At 39.8% G+C, this 19,224-nt stretch overlaps 1 protein-coding gene across 4 annotated transcripts in view; it reads right to left on the bottom strand.

Moving 5' to 3' along the window:
- Window positions 1-19,224, bottom strand: part of LOC105500003 (mediator complex subunit 14) — an 88,785-nt gene that overhangs the window by 67,673 nt on the left and 1,888 nt on the right. For all 4 annotated transcript variants that reach the window (XM_011772920.3, XM_071088486.1, XM_011772909.2 and 1 more), the window contains exons 2-3: window positions 14,522-14,548; window positions 11,619-11,724 (exon numbers count right to left, since the gene is read on the bottom strand). Coding sequence is in view for 2 of the 4 variants with exons in the window: in XM_011772909.2 (XP_011771211.1) it covers window positions 11,619-11,724; window positions 14,522-14,548 (133 nt within the window). In the remaining 2 variants the exon portion in view is untranslated. The remainder of the gene's footprint in view (window positions 1-11,618; window positions 11,725-14,521; window positions 14,549-19,224) is intronic.

The following is a 19,224-nucleotide window of genomic DNA, read 5'->3' as shown; positions in this document are numbered from 1 at the left end:
GTTGGTAATGAAGGAGTTAAAAGCATGTACTCCTAGACCCAGACTGCTTTGTTCTCCATTTTAATTCTACTACTTACTAGCCCTGTAACCTTGGGCGAGTAACTTAACCTCTTTGTGCCTCAGTTTTTTCAGCTGTAAAATGGAGGTGATCATGATTACCAATCTCATAAAGTTGTTCTCAGGATTAAGAGTTAATGCAAAATAGAGAACACAGAAATCCACACATAGCCAACTCATTTTCCAAAAAAGCACCAAGAACATACACTGGGGAAAGGGCAGTTTCTTTAATAAATGGTGATGGGAAAACTTGATAACCATATGCAAAAGAATGAAACTAGACCCCCATCTCTCACGCTATACAAAAATCAACTGAAAATGAATTAAAGGCTTAAGCGTGAGACCTGAGACTATGAAACTACTAGAAAAAAGCATTGGGAAAATGCTCTAAGACATTAGCCTGGGCTGGGCGCAGTGGCTCACGCCTGTAATCCCAGCACTTTGGGAGGCCGAGGCAGGCAGATCACGAGGTCAGGAGATCGAGACCATCTTGGCTAACATAGTGAAACCCCATCTCTACTAAAAATACATAAAAGTTAGTGGGGCGTGGTGGCATGCGCCTGTAGTCCCAGCTACTCGGGAGACTGAGGCAGCAGAATGGCGTGAACCCAGGAGGTGGAGCTTGCAGTGAGTCGAGATTACGCCATGGCACTCCAGCCTGGGCAACAGAGCGAGACTCCATCTCAAAAACAAACAAACAAAAAAAGACAAGCAACAAAAGCAAAAATAGACAAAAGAGATTATATCAAGCTAAAAAGCTTCTGCACAGCAAAAGAAATAATCAACAGTATGAAGAGACAACCCACAGAACAGGAAAAAACGCCTGCAAAATATCCATCTGACAAGGGATTAATATCCAAAATACATAAGGAACTCAACTCAATAGCAAAATAAAGCCAAATAACTCCATTTTTAAAATGAGCAAAATACCTGAATAAACATTTCTCAAAAGAAGACATACAAATGGCCAAAAGGTATTACGAAAAAAATGCAACATTACTAATCATCAAGGAAATGTAAATAAAAACCACAATATCATCTCATCCCAGTTAAAATGACTATTATCAAAAAGACAAAAAATAACAGATGCTTGTGAGGATGTGGCGATGTGGAGGAAAGGGAATCCTCACGCTGTTGGTGGGAATGTGAAGTACTACAGCCACTACAGAGAACACTATGGAGGTTCCTCAAAAAAAAAAAAAAAAAAAAAAAAAAACTAAAAATAGGCTGTGTGTGGTGGCTCACATTATGTAATCCCAGCGTTTGGGGAGGCAGAGGCAGGAAGACTGCTTGAGCCCAGGACTTGCAGACCAACCTGGACAACATAGGGAGACCCTGTCTCTACAAAAAATTAAAAAACAAACAAATTAGCCTGGCATAGTGGTGTATGCCTGTGGTCACAGCTACTAGGGAGGATCACTTGAGCCCAGGAGGTTGATGCTGCAAAGAGCCATGACTGTGCCACTGCACTCCAGTTTGGGTGACAGAATGAGACCCTGTCTCAAAAAACAAATAAACAACAACTACGAAACACTAAAAATAGAATTACCATAAGATCCAGCAATTCCACTGCTGAGTATATATCCAAGAGAAAGGAAATCAGCATACCAAAAAGACACCTGCACTCCCAGGTTTACTGCAGCACTATTCACAATAGCCAAGATACAGAATCAACCCAAGGGTCTATCAACAGATGAATACAGAAAATACAGTACATATACACAATGGAATACCATTCAGCCATAAAAAAGAATGAAAGCCTGCCATTTGCAACAGCATGGCAGTGTGTTCACTGTGAAGTGAAGGTCACTATGTTAAACGAAATAAGCCAGGCACAGAAAGACAAATATTGCAAATTCTCTCTCATACGTGGGAGTTAAAAAAGTGGATATCATGGAAGTAGAGAGTAGAATGCTGGTTAGGATAAGCTGGGAACGGGGGAGGAGGTATGAAGAAAAGTTGGTACAAAAATACAGTTAAAAGGAATAAGTTCTAGTATTTGATAGTAGAGTAGGGAAATGATAATTAACAGTAATTTATTGTATATTCAAAACAACAAGAACTGTAACATTCCCAACAAAGAAGAATGTCTGAGGTAATGAATATCCCAATTATCCTGCCTTGATCACTATGTACATGTATCAAAATATCACATGTACCCCCAAAATATGTACAACTATGATATATCAATTGAAAAAAAAAGAGTTAACACATAAAAAACCTTTAGAACAGTGCCTAGAAAGAACATAGAAAACACTCCAAAACACCCATTATGAGATACAGGTCAACTTCATGCCCAATACAGAAATCCTTTCCATCAGTTTTCTACCCAATGCATTTCATAAGGATACCTAAACTAGTAGAGCTCATCACAGAGCTAAAAACTACCTCACTAAAACTTTTATCTTCTAGTTCATGGTTTGTTTGTTGTTGTTGTTGTTTTGTTTTGGAGACAGAGTCTCGCTCTGTCCCCCAGGCTGGAGTGCAGTGGCACGATCTCTGCTCACTGTGACCTCCGCCTCCCGGGTTCAAGCAATTCTCCTGGCTCAGCCTCCTCAGTAGGTGGGATTACAGGGGTGAACCACCACCCCCAGCTAATTTTTGTATTTTTAGTAAAGACGGGGTTTCACCATGCTGGCCAGGCTGGTCTTGAACTCCTGACCTCAGGTGATCCACCCGCCTCAGCCTCCCAAAGTGCTGGTATTACAGGTGTGAGTCACTGCACCCGGCCATCTTCTAGTTTTATTCTAGAACAATACTTAAAGTTTTCTCTCTCATGTCCTTCGAACAGGCTGTCAGTGGCCAACTTAAAACATAGTACCCAGAATTAATACCAACATCACAAAAACAGTGCTCTACAATTTCTTAGTGTTTTCAAACACTTTATTTGATTTTTGCAACTCTAGGAAGTACAACCAGATAATTACTATGAGCTTAAAGATGAGAAAATTGAGGCTTAGGTTAAGACACTTGCCCAAAAGGTCAATAATCAGAAGAAGTGAAACAACAACAACAAAAATATTTCTTCTAATTCTTAGTTAGACCCAATATACAGCATGGTCCAGTAAAAATGCTACCTTCTATGACTAGTACAATGAATTTCTATCAATGCCACCAACATTAACTTCTTATCAACAGTCATGACACTGCTAATACATTCTCAACTTTTTAACAGGCTTTTACTCAGATTTAGGCCATCTCATATCTCCCTTAACTCAGGTCACTGTAAAAATGCTTATCAGACCAAAGTCAAGCTCAAAGAGTACCAAAGACCTCCCCAGCAGAAAGACATGCATCAACCCTACTGGGATGCCACAGTTATCCAGCCCCTATCGCTCCACTTAAACATAAACAATGAATGAAACACTATCTAAACTACTTCACTGAACTCAAAATACACTAGCTTCAGCTACATTTCTTGAACTTAGAAATATAATTAATCAAGATAAAACGTGGTTGGGTGTGGTGGCTGACACCTGTAATCCCCAGCAGTTTGGGAGGTGGAGGCGGGAAGATTGCTTGAAGCCAGGAGTTCGAAACTAGGCAACCAAGTAAGACCCCAACTCTACAAAAATTAGATGGGCACAGTAGTGTGTGCCTGTGGTCTCAGCTACTCAGGGAGGCTGAGGTGGGAGGGCTGCTTGAGCCCAGAAGTTCGAGGTTACAGTGAGCTGTGATTACACCACTGCACTCCAGCCTGGATGACAGAGTGAGACTCCATGTCTTAAAAAAAAAAAAAAAAAAAAAAAAGATAAAACTTGAGTTTTGAGTAACTGATTAGTGAATCCATTCACATAGACAGTCTTAGTTCACAAGAACTAATCCATGTTATTTGTAAGTATTCACACACCAGCTGTGAATATGTTTAATAATAATCTCCTTTAGAATTTAACACTGAATAAATGTTTCTCTAAACAAGACACACAAATGGCCAATAAGCACATGAAAACATGTTCAACATCACTGGTCATTAGGAAAATACAAATTAAAACTTTAATGAGATGCCACTTCATACCTATTAGGATGGCTAGACTCAAAAAGTCAGGTAACAACAAGTGTTAGCATGGATGTGGAGAAACTAAACTTCCATACATTGCTGGTGAAAATGTAAAATGGTGTGGCCACTTTGTAAAACAGTCTGGCAGTTCCACAAAAAGTTCAACAAAGAGTTACCATATGACCTAGCCATCCCACTCCTAGGTATACACTCAAGATAAATAAAAGCATACATCCAGACAGTTGGATATGACTATTTACAACAGCATTAGTCATAATAATCCAAAACTGGAAACAACCCAAATGCCTATTAACTGAACAGATAAACAAACATGTAGTATATCCATGCAATTCAGCCATAAAAAGGAATGAAGTAGTGACACATGCTACCACATGAATCAATCTTGAAAATACTACACTAAAAAAAAAATGCTAAGTTAAAGAAGCCAATCACAACACAACACATTTGATTCCATTTATATGAAATGTTCAGAACAGGCACATCTATTGAGACGAAGTAGATTAGCGGCTGCTTAGGGCTAGAGGAGAGCTGGGGGTGACAACTAAAGGGCACAGGTTTTCTTTCTGAGGTGATTAAAATGTTCTAAAATTGACTGTGATGAAGGTTGCACATATCTGTGAATATAACAAAAACCACTGAATTGTATACTTTAAGTGGGTGAATAGTATGGTATGTAAATGATAGCTCGATAAAGCTACTGAAAAAAATCTCCAGGAGAATGAGAGATATTTTCTCTTTTTCTTAGGCAAAACATTATCCAGGTTGTTTTACCATTAGTCAGAGTTCTATAAACTATGGATCTATATACTCATAACACATCTGGCATGGCTAAAGATCATTATCAAGAATCTCTAATAAAACTAGTTAAATAATCATTAGGTTGAAACATGAACAATCCCTCTAATTCTCATTGACGGACTGTATCCCTGACATAAACACATCTGTATCTACATTCAGAAAACAAAAATGCTGAGAGGGTCAGAGCAAGATAGTGGAATACAAGCCAACACTAGTCACCCCCTCTCCAGGAAGATGAAATTTTTACTATCTGCACGCAGAAAAGCACTGTTACAAAAACCAAAAATCAGGTAAGCCATCACAGTACTTGGTTTTAACTTCATATCACTGAAAGAGGCATTGAGAAGGGCAGGAGAGGCAGTCTTGAATAGCTGACACTGCTCCTCCCCCGCTACTCCAGCAGAGGCCCTGCACTTAAGGGAGGGAGAGAACAGTGATTGGGGGACTTTACACTGAACTCAGTGCTGCCCAGTCATAGTGGAAAGCAAAGTTGTGCTGGGCCAGAAGGAGCATTTGGACCAGCCTTGGCCAGAGAATTGCCCATCGCAGCGGTCAGAACTTGAGTTTCTCCGCAAGCCTTGCTAATGTGGGCCAAAGTACTCTGGAGTCCTAGGCAAACATGAAAGGCAGTCTAGGACACAAGTACTGCAATTCCTAGGCAACTCCTAGCGCTAGGCTGGGCTCAGAGCCAGAGGACTAGGTGGTACATGACCTAGGGATACACCAGCTGGGGGCCTAAGGGAGTGCTTGCACCACCCTTCCACAAACCCCAGGCAGCGCAGCTTGTGACAACAAAAGAGACTCCTTTCTTCTGCTTGAGGAAGAGAGCAAAGAGTAAAAAGGACTTCGTCTTGCATCTTGGATACCAGCTCAGCCACAGTAGGACAGGGCACCAGGCAGAGTAGTGAGGCCCCTATTCCAGGCTTTAGCTCACAGATGACAAAGACACATCCTGGGCCAGCAGGGAACCTGCTGCCTTAAAGGAAAGGACCCAGTCCTGGCAGGATTCATCACCCGCTGAATAAAAGAGCCCTTGGGCCCTGAATAACCAGCAGTGATACCCAGGTAGTATGCCATGGACCTTGGGTTCTGAGATGTGCTGACTTCAGGTGTGACCAAGCACATTCAGAGCTATAGTGGCTATGGTGAAAGACTCCTGTTTGAGAAAAGCAGGGGGAAAAGTAAAGGGGACTTTGTTTTGCACCTTAGGTACCAGCTCAGCCAAAGTGGGGTACAGCATAAGCAGGCTCTTGGGGTCCCCAAGTCCAGGCCTAGGCTCTTGGACAGCATTTTTGGACCTCCCCAGGGCCAGAGGGAAGCCCACTGCCCTGAAGGATGAGTCCCAGGCCTGGCAGTATTCACCACAAGCTAACTGAAGAATCCTTCGATTTTAAGCGAACATCAGTGGTGGCCTAGCAGAACCCCTCCCATGGGCCGGTGATGGCCAAAGCGGGAGGCTCCTCTGCCTGTGGAAAGGGGAGGGAAAAGCAGGAAGGAAATTGTATTGTGGTTTGAATGTCAGCTTAGCCACAGTAAGAAAAGAATATCAGGCAAATTACTAAGGTTTTTGACTCTAATCCCTGCCACCAGACAGCATCTCTGGGCTCACCCAAAGCCTGGGGAAACTTGCCACCCTGAAAAACACAAACCTGACTGGCTTTGCCACCTGCTGATCATAGAGCCCTAGGGCCTGGAGTGAAGGTAAGTGGTAGCCAGGTAGTGGTTACACTGGGCCTTGGGCAAGACCCAGTGCTGTGCTGACTTCAGGTCTGAGCTGGTGCAGTCCTAGTGGTGGTGGCCATATGGGTGCTTACATCACCATACCCCCAGTTCCAGGTGGCTCAGCACAAAGAGCAAGACTTTGTTTGGAAGAAACTAAGGAAAAAGAACAAGAGCCTTTGGTTGGTAATCCAGAGAAATCTTCCAGATCTTATCCAAGACCATCAAGGCAGTACCTCTATGAGTCGGCAAAAACCACAGCATTATTGAGCTTGGGGCCTAAGTACCTTCAAATATCTGGAAAGCCTCCTCAAGAAGGACAGGCATAAACAAGCCCAGACTGCAAAGACTACAATAAATACCTAACTCTTTGAGGCCCAGATCTAAAAGCATCAAGATCATCCAGGAAAACAGGACCTCACCAAATGAACAAAAGAAGGTACCAGGAACCAATCCTGGAGAAACAGAGATATGAGACCTTTCCGACAGAAAATTCAAAATAGCTGTTTTGAGGAAACTCAGAGAAATTCAAGATAACACAAAGAATGAATTCAGAATTCTATCAGATAAATTTAACAGAGATTGAAATAATTGCTTTAAAAATCAAGCAGAAACTCTGGAGTTGAAAAATGCAATTGGCATACTGAAGAATGTATCAGAATCTCTTAATAACAGAGTTGACCAACCAGAAGAAAGAATTAGTGAGCTTGAAGACAGGCTATTTGAAAATACACAGTCAGAAGAGACAAAAGAACAAAAAAGAATGAAGCACACCTACAAAACTTAGAAAATAGCCTCAAAAGGACAAATCTCAAAATTATTGGCCTTAGAGAGGAGGCAGAAAAAGAGAGATAGGGGTAGTAAGTTTATTGAAAAGGATAACAACAGAGAACTTCCCAAACCTAGAGAAAGATATCAACACTCAAGTACAAGAAGATTATAGAACACCAAGCAGATTTAGCACCCACATGACTACCTCAAGGCATCTAATAATCAAACTCCCAAAGGTCAAGGATAAAGAAAGGATCCTAAAAGCAGCAAGAGAAAAGAAACAAATAACATACAACAGAGCTCTCTAATACATTTGGCAGGAGACTTTTCAGTGGAAATCTTACAGGCCAGGAGAGAGTGGCATGACATATTTAAAGTGCTGAAGGAAAAAAAACTTTTACCCGAGGATAGCATATCCGGTGGAAATATCCTTCAAACATGAAGGAGAAATAAAGACTTTCTCTGACAAGCTGAGAGATTTCATCAACATCAGACCTGTCCTACAAGAAAAGCTAAAGGGAGTTCTTTAATCTGAAAGAAAAGTATATTAATAAGCAAGAAGAAATCATCTAAAGGTACAAACTCACTGGTAATAGTAAGCACACAGAAAAATACAGAATATTATAACACTTTAATTGTACTATGTAAACTACTCTTATCTTAAATAGAAAGACTAAATGATAAACCAACAGGAAATCATAACTACAACAACTTTTGAAGATACAGAACTTTTCAAGACAATAAGAACTAAAGAGAAACAAAAAAGTTAAAAAGGAGGGAGATAAAGTTAAATTGCAGAGTTTTCATTAGTTTTCTTTTTGCGTGTCTGTTTATGCAATCAGTGTCAAGTTGTCATCAGTTTAAAATAATGGGTTATAAGACAGTATTTGCAAGCCTCACAGTAACCTCAAATCAAAAAACACACAATGGGCCAGGTGCAGTGGCTCACGCCTGTAATCCCAACACTTTGGGAAACCAAGGCAGGTGGATCACCTGAGGTCCGGAGTTCAAGACCAGCCTGGCCAACGAGGCAAAACCCCGTCTCTACTAAAAATATAAAAATTAACCAGGCGTGGTGGCATGCGCCTGTAATCCCAGCTACTCAGGAGGCTGAGGCAGTAGAACCGCTTGAATCTGGGAGTCAGAGGTTACAGTGGGCCAAGATTGCGCCACTGCACTCCAACCTGGGCAACAAAGCAAGATTCCGTCTCAGAAAAAAAATAAAATAAAATACAACGGATACAAAAAATAAAAAACAAGAAATTACATCATGTCACCAGAGAAAATCACCTTCACTAAAAGGAAGATAAGAAGGAAGGGAAAAAGGAAGAGAAGACCACAAAACAACTAGAAAACAACAAAACGGCAAGGGTAAATCTCTACTTATCAATAATAACACTAAATGTAAATGAACTAAACTCTCTAATAAAAAGGCACAGAGTGGCTGAATGGATTTAAAAAAACAAGACTCAATGATCTGTTGCCTATAAGAAACATACTTCACCTATAAAGACATACATACACAGACTGAAAATAAAGGGATGGAAAAAGATTTATATATCAATGGAAACCAAAAAGGAGTAGGAGTAGCTATACTTAGACAAAATAGATTTCAAGACAAAAACTATGAAAAGAGACAAACGAGGTCATTAATGATAAAGGAGTCAATTCAGAAAAAGGATATGATTGTAAACATATATGTATCCAACACTGGAGCACCCAGATACATAAACCAAATACTAATATTATTAAAGAGCAAGATGTCAATACAATAATAGCTGCAGACTTCAACACCCCACTTTCAGCACTGGACGGATCTCCCAGACAGAAACTCAACAGAGAAACATGGAACTTAATCTGCACTACGGAACAAATAAACCTAATAGATATTTACAGAACATTTTATCCAAAGGCTGCAGGATACACATTCTTCTCCTCAGCATATAGATCATTCTCAAGGATAGACCGTATGTTAGGCCACAAAGCAAATCTTAAAACATTTAGAAAAACTGAAATAATACCAAACATCTTCTCTGACCACAATGGAATAAAACTAGAAAACATTAAGAGGAATTGTGGAAACTATACAAACACACGGAAACAATATGCTCCCAAATGAACAGTGGGTCAATGAACAAATTAAGAAGAAAATTTACAAATTTCTTGTAATAAATGATAATGGAAACACAACATACCAAAACCTATGGGATGCAGCACTAAGAAAGAAAGTTATAGTTATAAGTGCCTACATCAGAAAAGAAGAAAAACTTCAAATAAATAACCTAAGGATGCATCTTAAAGACTATAAAAGCAAGAGAAACCCGAAACCTAAAGATCAGGGCAGAAATAAATGAATTTGAAATGAAGAAAACAATGCAAAAGATCAATGAAACAAGAAGTTGATTTTTTGAAACAATGAACAAAATTGACAAACCTTTAACCAGACTCACAAAGAAAAAAAGAGAGAAGACCCAAATGAATAAAATCAGGGATGAAAAGGAAACATTACAACTAATACCACAGAAATTCAAAGGATCATTAGTGGCTACTGTAAGCAACTACATGCCAATAAATTGGAAAATCTAGAGGAAATAGATAAATTCCTAGACACATACAACCTGTGAAGATTGAACCATGAAGAAATTCAAAACCCAAACAGACTAATAACAAGTAACAAGATTGAAGCTATAATTCATTATATTAATTATAATTTGTCTCCCAGCAAAGAAAAGCCCAGGACCTTATGGCTTCACTACTGAATTCTACCAAACATTTAAAGACGAACTAATAACAATCCTACTTAAACTATTCCAAAAAATAGTGGAAGAGGGAAAACTTCCAAACTCATTCTACAAGGCCAGTATTACCCTAATACCAAAACCAGACAAAGACAAATCAAAAAAAGAAAATTACAGACCAATATATCTGATGAATGCTGATACAAAAATCCTCTCAACAAAATACTAGCAAACCAAATTCAACAAAACATTAAAAAGATCGTTCGTCATGACCAAGTGGGATTTATCCCTGGGATGCAAGGATGGTTCAAAATATACAAATCAATCAATGTGATATATCATATCTATAGAATGAAAAATAAAAACCATGTGATCATTTCAACTGATGCTGAAAACACATGTAATAGCATTCAACATCCCTTCATGATAAAAACCCTCAAAAAACTGGGTATAGAAGGAACATACCTCAACATAATAAAAGTCATATTTGACAGACCCACAGCTAATTATCATGCTGAATGGAGAAAAACTGAAAGCCCTTCCTCTCAGACCTGGAACACGACAAGGATGCCCATTTTCACCACTATTATTCAACACAGTACTGGAACTCCTAGCTAGAGCAATCAGACAAAAGAAAGAAAGAAAGGGCATCCAAATTGGAAAGGAAGAAGTCAAATTATCCTTGTTTGCAGATGATATGATCTTATATTTGAAAAAACCTAAAGACCCCACCAAAATCTATTAGAACTGATAAATTCAGTGAAGTTGCAGAATACAAAATCAACATACAAAATATCAGTAGTATTTCTATATGCCAACAGTGAACAATCTGAAAAAAAAAATCAAGTTTTTATTCCTTAACGCTTCTTGAACATAGCATAAAACTTTATTTCTGGTAGATTTTAGCATCTTTGGTACACTGCACTGCATGTCACTTTGCATTCCAAAGAGTGATTCAATAGTCAAAAGACCATGAGGTTCTCGAAGGCAGGGGCTATTCCTTATTGAAGATTCCATCCTCTGTCCCCTATACCCTGTGCTTATTAGAGGTTTGGAGAATTAGTAGATAAACAAACAGAAAAATGTTGTTATCAGCCTCTGTGACCTTGAAGAAGCCATATAACTTCTAGGAACCTTATCGTTTCATCATCTGTAAAAGTGGAAAAAAAAATTACCAACTCTGCCATTCTCACAGGATTGTCAAGAATTAATAAGCAAAATGTAAGGGAGAACCTTGCAAATTCTAAGGAATCGTACAAATATAAACTAACAATGTTCCCCCTTTTTCTCCAGTCTCATATTTAAAGTCTCCTCATGTATGATGTCTCCAGCTACCTCCTCTTCTTTCTGATCAGGTGTCCATAAACAAATACTAAGTTTCTGCAGAAATATACATTATCATTCAGAAATATGATTATTCACGTCACTCAAATCGGCAAGGATAGTTAAAGCTAAAATGTCTATCATAACATCCGAAAAGTTATTTTATACAAAGTAAAATAAAAAGTTTAACTCACCGCACATTTTTCCACTTTGCCAGCATTATTAGCCCATTTCACTAAAGCTAATAATCGAACGAAGAGTTGGCGTGTCCGGCTAGCAAACTGCACTATTTCTATTTTCCTATAAAATAAAACAACTCTTAAAGAACCAACATATTAGAAAAAGTATTTCACAATTTATTTCAGCTGAGCAAAAAATAAATAAATATATAAATAAATCAGCCTTTGCTTAAAACCACTACAAAATGAGCCACCTAAAGTATTTATCTAAATATGAACTATTGTCACATTTTGTATACTATCTGCATATGCTTTTTCACCTCAGAGCAATAAACCAAATAGAATGTTTTAGCAATGAGTCACATTTTTAAATTGATTGTATATTGTAATAAAAGTTGTTTACAAAAATATACTAAATTCAGTATATGGCAGTAGAAGTAAACTGGTTCACAGAAGGGATTAAATGAAGAGTTATGAATTATCAACTCATAACTGAAATTAGGAGTAATTTAATTAGTAAGTAATTAGTAACCCTTTCGGTAAGTGAAAGGAATTGAAACTGATCATTACCAAAGCCTGAAACTGTATTCATTCTACAAAAGGGCACCATTTCCCATCCTGCACCAGCATGAAAGATTGAATAATCAGGCTGGGCGCGGTGGCTCAAACCTGTAATCCCAGCACTTTGGGAGGCCGAGACAGGCGGATCACGAGGTCAGGAGATCGAGACCATCCTGGCTAACACGGTGAAACCCCGTCTCTACTAAAAACTACAAAAAAACTAGCCGGGCAAGGTGGCGGGCGCCTGCAGTCCCAGCTACTCGGGAGGCTGAGGCAGGAGAATGGCGTAAACCCGGGAGGCAGAGCTTGCAGTGAGCTGAGCTGAGATCCGGCCACTGCACTCTAGCCTGGGCGACAGAGCGAGACTCCATCTCAAAAAAAAAAATTGAATAATTAAAGAACTTAACTATGTAACTCTTTACCAAACTAATTTCAGTGACAAACTTGGATACATTAAAAAATATCCAAGCAAAGCTAAAGAAATTACTTTGAGTACTAAAAATAAAAGGTCTGTCCATATCTAGTTTTATCCTATACTCACTATTATTCCTTTTCCCCCAATACTCATTAGTACTTTTATCTCATCCTAAGGCCCCAAAAGCTTTACTAATGTCAATCAACGTGTCAGCTAGATCTCTCAACTTCATAGCAGCTATAAAACTGATAATCATATCTTTCACGGTCTAAGACACTGAAAAAAATATTCAACAAGCCAGGACTGATGACAGGACCCAGCAGGACACCAACCTCCCTCCAAGTAGGCTCTGACCTATTAATCTTAGTACAGCTGTTCAATGACCTACAGATCCAATCCACATCTCTGCATCTTGCCAATACCACCACCATAACGCAATGCACCAAAGTAAAAGTTCTTGCTGAAGTACAATCCTGACTGAAGGCTAGAGGCTAGCTCCTACTGAGAACACACATAGCCCACAAGCACCCTAAAAGGCTCTCTTAAAGATAGGCCAGCAATGATTAGTGGTACTATAAAGAGAAGAATCAAGGGCATAATTATAACTCTTTGCCAGTGTCTATGAAGGATCATGAGACAAGACTGAGACACAGCAGAAATGTTAAACACACATTAAGATCCAGCAGATCTCAGGGCTGGGAACCTCAGTACCTTCACTCTAACTCAGCAATGGCTTATAGAGGATGCAATGTTTCTGCTCCTCTCACAGAGCAAACACATTTGTCTATTATTAATTCGGTTTCCCAAATGCAGTCCTCTACTAGAATGGAGATGTCCCCCTTGTAAACTACAGTAACATGGTTTTCTGACACCATGTCGTCCCAAGTGATAGGGAACATGAGTTTTCCAAAGGCCCAGTTTCCCTTCATACCCCACAGGAGACAGAACAAATCCTTGACTTAACGTTTTCCCCCTTTAATACTGACCAGCCAAACCATAACACAGGTTGCCTTAATTGTCTCTTTTACTTCTACCTTTTTGATCTCTAAGTCGATCAAAAAGTTAAGCTGGGGTTGGCAATGGAGTGTTGCCACTAAGAAATGCTAAAAAGTTGCCAAGTGATTTGGTATTTAAAAAAAAAAAAAAATCAACCAAGGAGCATAAGTAGTGCCAAAGATATGGTCAAGTACCGTATACTGTAGTTACAATTTAAATCTCCATCAAATGATTTTTTTGAAACTTTAATTTAGCTTGTTCCTTTGGCCTCTGGAAACATTTTAGCCTTAAGTTAAATCTTAAGCTCCAAGCTCCAACTGAACCAAAATGTTAACTATGTAACAGTAGGAGCAGCAGGCAAATGTCAATTCTCTAAAGATACTTAATAGCATCATTGTTGCAAGTGATAAATTAGCAGCCAACTTTGTTTTTTTTTTTTTTTTTTTGAGACAAAGTTTCGCTCTGTCGCCCAGGCTAGAGTGCAGTGGCCTGACCTCCGCTCACTGCAACCTCTGCCTCCTGGGTTCAAACAATTCTTCTGCCTCAACCTCCTGAGTAGCTGGGACTACAGGCGCATGCCACCATGCCTGTGGCAGTCAACTTTCTAAAGCCAGTCTGCTGCTCCTCGGCGTCTTCCTTTACAGACTATACCTTCTACATCTTAATATCACCCTTAGGGACTTGACCAGGTCAGTCACTCAATAAAGGTTTGTAGAATAGAAGATGTAGAACTGGTCTCACACCAACTATTGTTAAGGGTTAGGAAATTACATTTCCCAGGACTCCCTAAACCCATGGTGTGAAAAATCATTCTAGACTCTTTGGGCCTAGGTTTCCAATCCACAGCCCTACACCACCCATACCCATACACCAACACTCATAGATTGATCAATAAAGAGACTTTAAGGGTTTGTTTGTTTGTTCGTTTGTTTGTTTTCATACTCACCTTTCCACATCAGATTTCCTTGGCAGTCTAAGACAAAAAAAAAAAAAAACAAAAACAAATTGATTAAATACATGTATACCTTCATTCTAATGTGATAATAGTCTTTACTTTGACTCTATTAAATACATTAATGTTTCAGAAAAACTGGCTAAACAGCTACTACAGGGTCATGTGGCTACCTACACTTTTTTAGATTTATGAGTTTCCAGCAGCATGGTTGTAAGGCAAAAACCAACCAAAGAACATTTCTCTCCATTCAAAATACTTCAAAACGTATTGCATGAACCTCAAACATTTAAAAAGCCCAAGTCCCACATTAGCACACTATATCATAGGGTAACAGAAAAAAGATTATTTTAAAACCAAAATGGTCACAGATGCAGAACTTACTACTTTGTTGCCAGCCTCCCTGTATCCAATGGATACCTGTTTCCAAGCAATAATCCCTCCATGTTGTTATGGTGGACAAAACTGGAAGCTATGCATACAAAAGGGCCAGTGTATGTCAAGGGTTTTACAGTAATTATGTTGCATGGTGGTTAGATGAAAAATGTTTTATTGCTTTTAAACAGCTCCAATAGGATTTTTAAATTTCTTTTTGCTAGTCCTCCAATATTGATAGCCAGCAACCAATGTCAGCTTCTTCCCAGATAAGTTATACCATTTAACATTCACATCCACTGATGTCTAGAAAGATCCTTAATGCCTCCTGAATTGCCACATTCTGTTAACCTCTATCCCACAGTCCAAGATTCAATGGCCTAAACAACTCTCATGCCTCTTTCACAGCTAATCAGTTCTTGAAGTATACACACCCAGCCATTTAGATTGTCTCCCACCCATGTGCCACAGGAACAGAAAAACTAAAACTACTTCCAGAGGTTCAAAGTACAAGGAGGAGAAAATATTAAAATGAGCTCTGGCTTATAGTTACCTGCTATTCTTAGGGTAGACAGTGAGATGGAAGTTAAAGTTATGGTCAGAATGATAAAGAGAGCTAGGTGGGATGAAGACCAGAGGGATGAAGCAGAAATTAAGGTCCTGTTAGAAGACTGCAAATAAAGGCAGCTACTGGCAAGTTCCTCTACATGCCAAACCTCCTGAGAACACTCCTTGAGAATCCACAGCCCTTCCCCTGTCTTCACCTCAAGGGAGGGGGAGAATGAGAACGATGGGTATCTATAAGGGGAGAAGGGGAGTAGAGCCTCTGGGGGTAGAAAGAACAGCAATCATTGTTCCCACTCCTCCTACCTGCCTCAGAGACCCTAAAACGACCATCTTATGTCAGAGGCAGCATCAGTTCAGGGACAAAAGACAGGCTTTGCTGCCTGCCTCCCCTTTCCCCTATTCCTCCTAATCTATTTGAAATTCTTTTATGGATAAGAAAGTTACCACATAGGGTAAAAGCTCTAAAATGTAAATGTTGGGAGGTAAGGCATAGAAATTTATTTACACCAAAGCACAATAAGACAAGATGCCATGACTGAGATCCTGGCATTTTCTGATTTTAATTAAAAGAAGTTAAAAAAAAAAGGGGGGGGGCCAGGTACATGGCTCATACCTGTAATCCCAGCGCTTTGGGAGGCTTGGCGGGGGGCGGGGGTTGGGCTGCAGATCACTTGAGTTCGGGAGTTCGGGACCAGCCTAAGCAACACGGCAACCCCATCTCTACAAATAATACATATTAGCCAAGTGTGGTGGCAAGTAGTCCAGCTACTTGGAAGGCTGAAGTGGGAGAATCACCTGAGCCCTGGAAGTTCAGGCTGCAGTGAGCCATGATTGTGCCACTGCATTCCAGCCTGGGTGACAGAGCAAGACCCTATCTCAAAAAATAATAAAGAGTAGAACCTAGGTCTCTAAAAAGTCAAGGTAGAGAGTAAACTCTAGGATGAGAGCGTGTATGTTGAGGGGGAAGGGAGGTGGACAAGCAGAAAAACCCAGAAATCTGAGACCAAAACAAAACCACCTAAGTTGCCAAGGTTGTCCTTTTTACCTTCGATAGTTCACACACAAGCATCACTTGTTACTGAAATAAGTAACTGTTTCCCTAAAGACTCATGAAGTATAGCTAGAACAGGGGCTCTACATTAACATATTAATCCTGACAGTTTTTAGGGAAAATATACTATTTAGGAACTTCCATGGTAAGTTTCCAAACTAATTTTATTAATAATTACCACAATCAAAAGTGAAAAAAGTTTTTTAGTATACCTGTGTATCAAGAGCAAAAATAACTTTTCCTATTAAATTTCCCATGATTTACAATTCTTTTTGAACAATATTTTTATTGATGCATTAAAGATGTATGGTTTCACAGTACATATAATTTCATACATTTATATAATTTGTAAAGATCAAATCAGTGTACTTGTGATATCCATCACCTTAAATATTTTTCTTTATGCTGGAAACATCTGAATTATTCTCTTCTAGCTATTTTGAAGTGTACAACAGATTCTGGCAAACTAGTCACCCTACTGATTTATCAAACACTAATTATTTCGTCTATCAAACCATATATTGATTTATGACAATTCTAAACATTCATGTATTAAATCAATAAATACTTAGTTAAGCCCTGTGTGCCAGGCATTGTTCTAGGCCCCAGGGAAAGTCATAAACAAATCAAAATCTCTGTCCTTATGGGGTGGGAACGAACAACAAACTAATAATGTCAGGTGGCAATAAGTGCTGTAAAGAAAAATAGAGCAGCAAGTAAGAAGGATAGAGTGAAGGGGCAGAGTACTATTTTATAGGTGGTCAGAGAAAATCTTTCTGATAAATTGTATGTAAACAAGGACCTAAAGGACTAATGAGAAAGCAATCCACACAGATTTCTAGGGAAAAAGCAAGGGCTTGAAGATGGCACCGTGCTAGGCACTAACAAGAAACATCAAGGTTTGGAGGCTGGGCGGGATGGCTCACACCTGTAATCCCAGCATTTTGGGAGGCCAAGGAGATTAGATTACCTGAAGTTGGGAGTTTGAGACCAGACTGGTCAACATGGTGAAATCCCATCTCTACTAAAAATACAAAAATTAACCAGGTGTGGTGGTGCATGCCTGCAATCGCAGCTACTCAGGAGGCTGAGGCACAAGAATCACTGGAACCCGGGAGGCGGAGGCTGCAGCAAGCCGAGATCACACCACTGCACTCCAGCCTGGGCAACAGTGAGACTCTGTCTCAAAAAAAAAAAGTCTGGGAGGCAGAGGTGGGAGGATTGCTTAAAGCCCAGGAGTTCAAGATCAGCCTGGGCAACATAGTGAGACTCTTGTCTCTATCAAAAATAAAAAAATTAGCTGGGTGTGGTGGCACATGCCTGTAGTTCCAGCTATTTGGGAGGCTGAGGCAGGAGGAGCAGTTGAGCCCAGGTCAAGAGGCTGCAGTGAGCATGACTGTGCCACTGCACTCCAGCCTGGGCAACAGAGCAAGACCCTGTCTCAAAAAAGAAACATCAGGAAGGGTAATGTGGTCAGAACAGGATAAGCAAAGAGGAGAGTTTCAGGACATGCAGTTAAAGAGGTAAGGGACAAACCAAAAGTGGTAAAGAGGTTGGAGACAAAAAAAAAAAAAAAAAAGAGGTAAGGAAAAGAGAAGGCACATCATGTAAGGCCTTAAAGGTAAGATGACCACATGTTCTGGTTTTCTGGTTTGCCCAAGACAGTCCTGGTTTATGCCTCTTGTTCTGACATTATTATCATCAGCCCCACTATGCTCAAAAGTGTCCCGGTTTGGACCATAAATTTTATGATCACTATACAGGTGATTATCAACACTTTTTTTTTTTTTTTGAGAAAGGATCTCACTGTCACCCAGGCTGGAGTGCAGTGGTGCGATCATGCTCACTGCAGCCTCAACCTCCTGGGCTCAAGTGAACCTCCTGGGCCCAAGCAATCCTCCCACCTCCGCCTCCCAAGTAGCTAGAACTACAGACTTGGGCCACCACACCCAGCTAATTTTTTATTTTTGGTAGAGACAGGAGTCTCGAACTCCTGGGCTCAAGTGATACCGCCTCAGCCTCCCAAAGTGCTGGGATTACAGGTATGAGCCACCACACCTGGCAATTATCAAAACTTTTTAATCTCAGTGAGATGGGGAACCATCGAAGGGTTCTGAGCAGAGAAATTTTAAAAGAATCATTCTGGCTATTTTGTGGAGAAGAAACTATAGAAGGGGCAAGGGAACTACAGAGATACCAGTGAGCTAACTACTGCAGTACACAGGTGAAGGATTAGGTGGCTTGGACCAACACTTGGTGGAAGTGTTGAGAAATGGTCAGACTCTGAAGACAAAGACAACAGGACTTGCTGATGTATGTAGGATGTGAAGAAAGAGGAGCTAGGAGTTACTCCAAAATTTTTGGCCTGAGCAACAACAGGAAGAATGGAGATACTATTTAGTGAGATAGCAAAGAAGGTTTTGCAGGAGGGAGGACGGTGGAATCAGGAGTTTGGTCCTGGAGTTGCTATGTTGAAACGCCTATCAAGATACTGAAACGTAGGCATCTGGATATAGAGTCTGGAGTTCATCAGAGAGGTCTGTGCTGGAGATACAAATATGGGAATCATCATATAAAGGGTGTGGGACTATAACTACATACTTATTCTACAGCAATAAAACAGATGTTCCTCTCTTCATACACCAACTCCTAAAATAGTAAAAAGACAAAAAACCACAATTCAAGGAATTTCTACAAATCCCCT

This window comes from Macaca nemestrina, chromosome X (assembly GCF_043159975.1).
Source record: "Macaca nemestrina isolate mMacNem1 chromosome X, mMacNem.hap1, whole genome shotgun sequence".
Lineage (NCBI taxonomy): Eukaryota > Metazoa > Chordata > Mammalia > Primates > Cercopithecidae > Macaca > Macaca nemestrina.
Note: the sequence above shows the minus strand (reverse complement) of the source record. Positions and strands in the feature narration are given on the sequence as shown.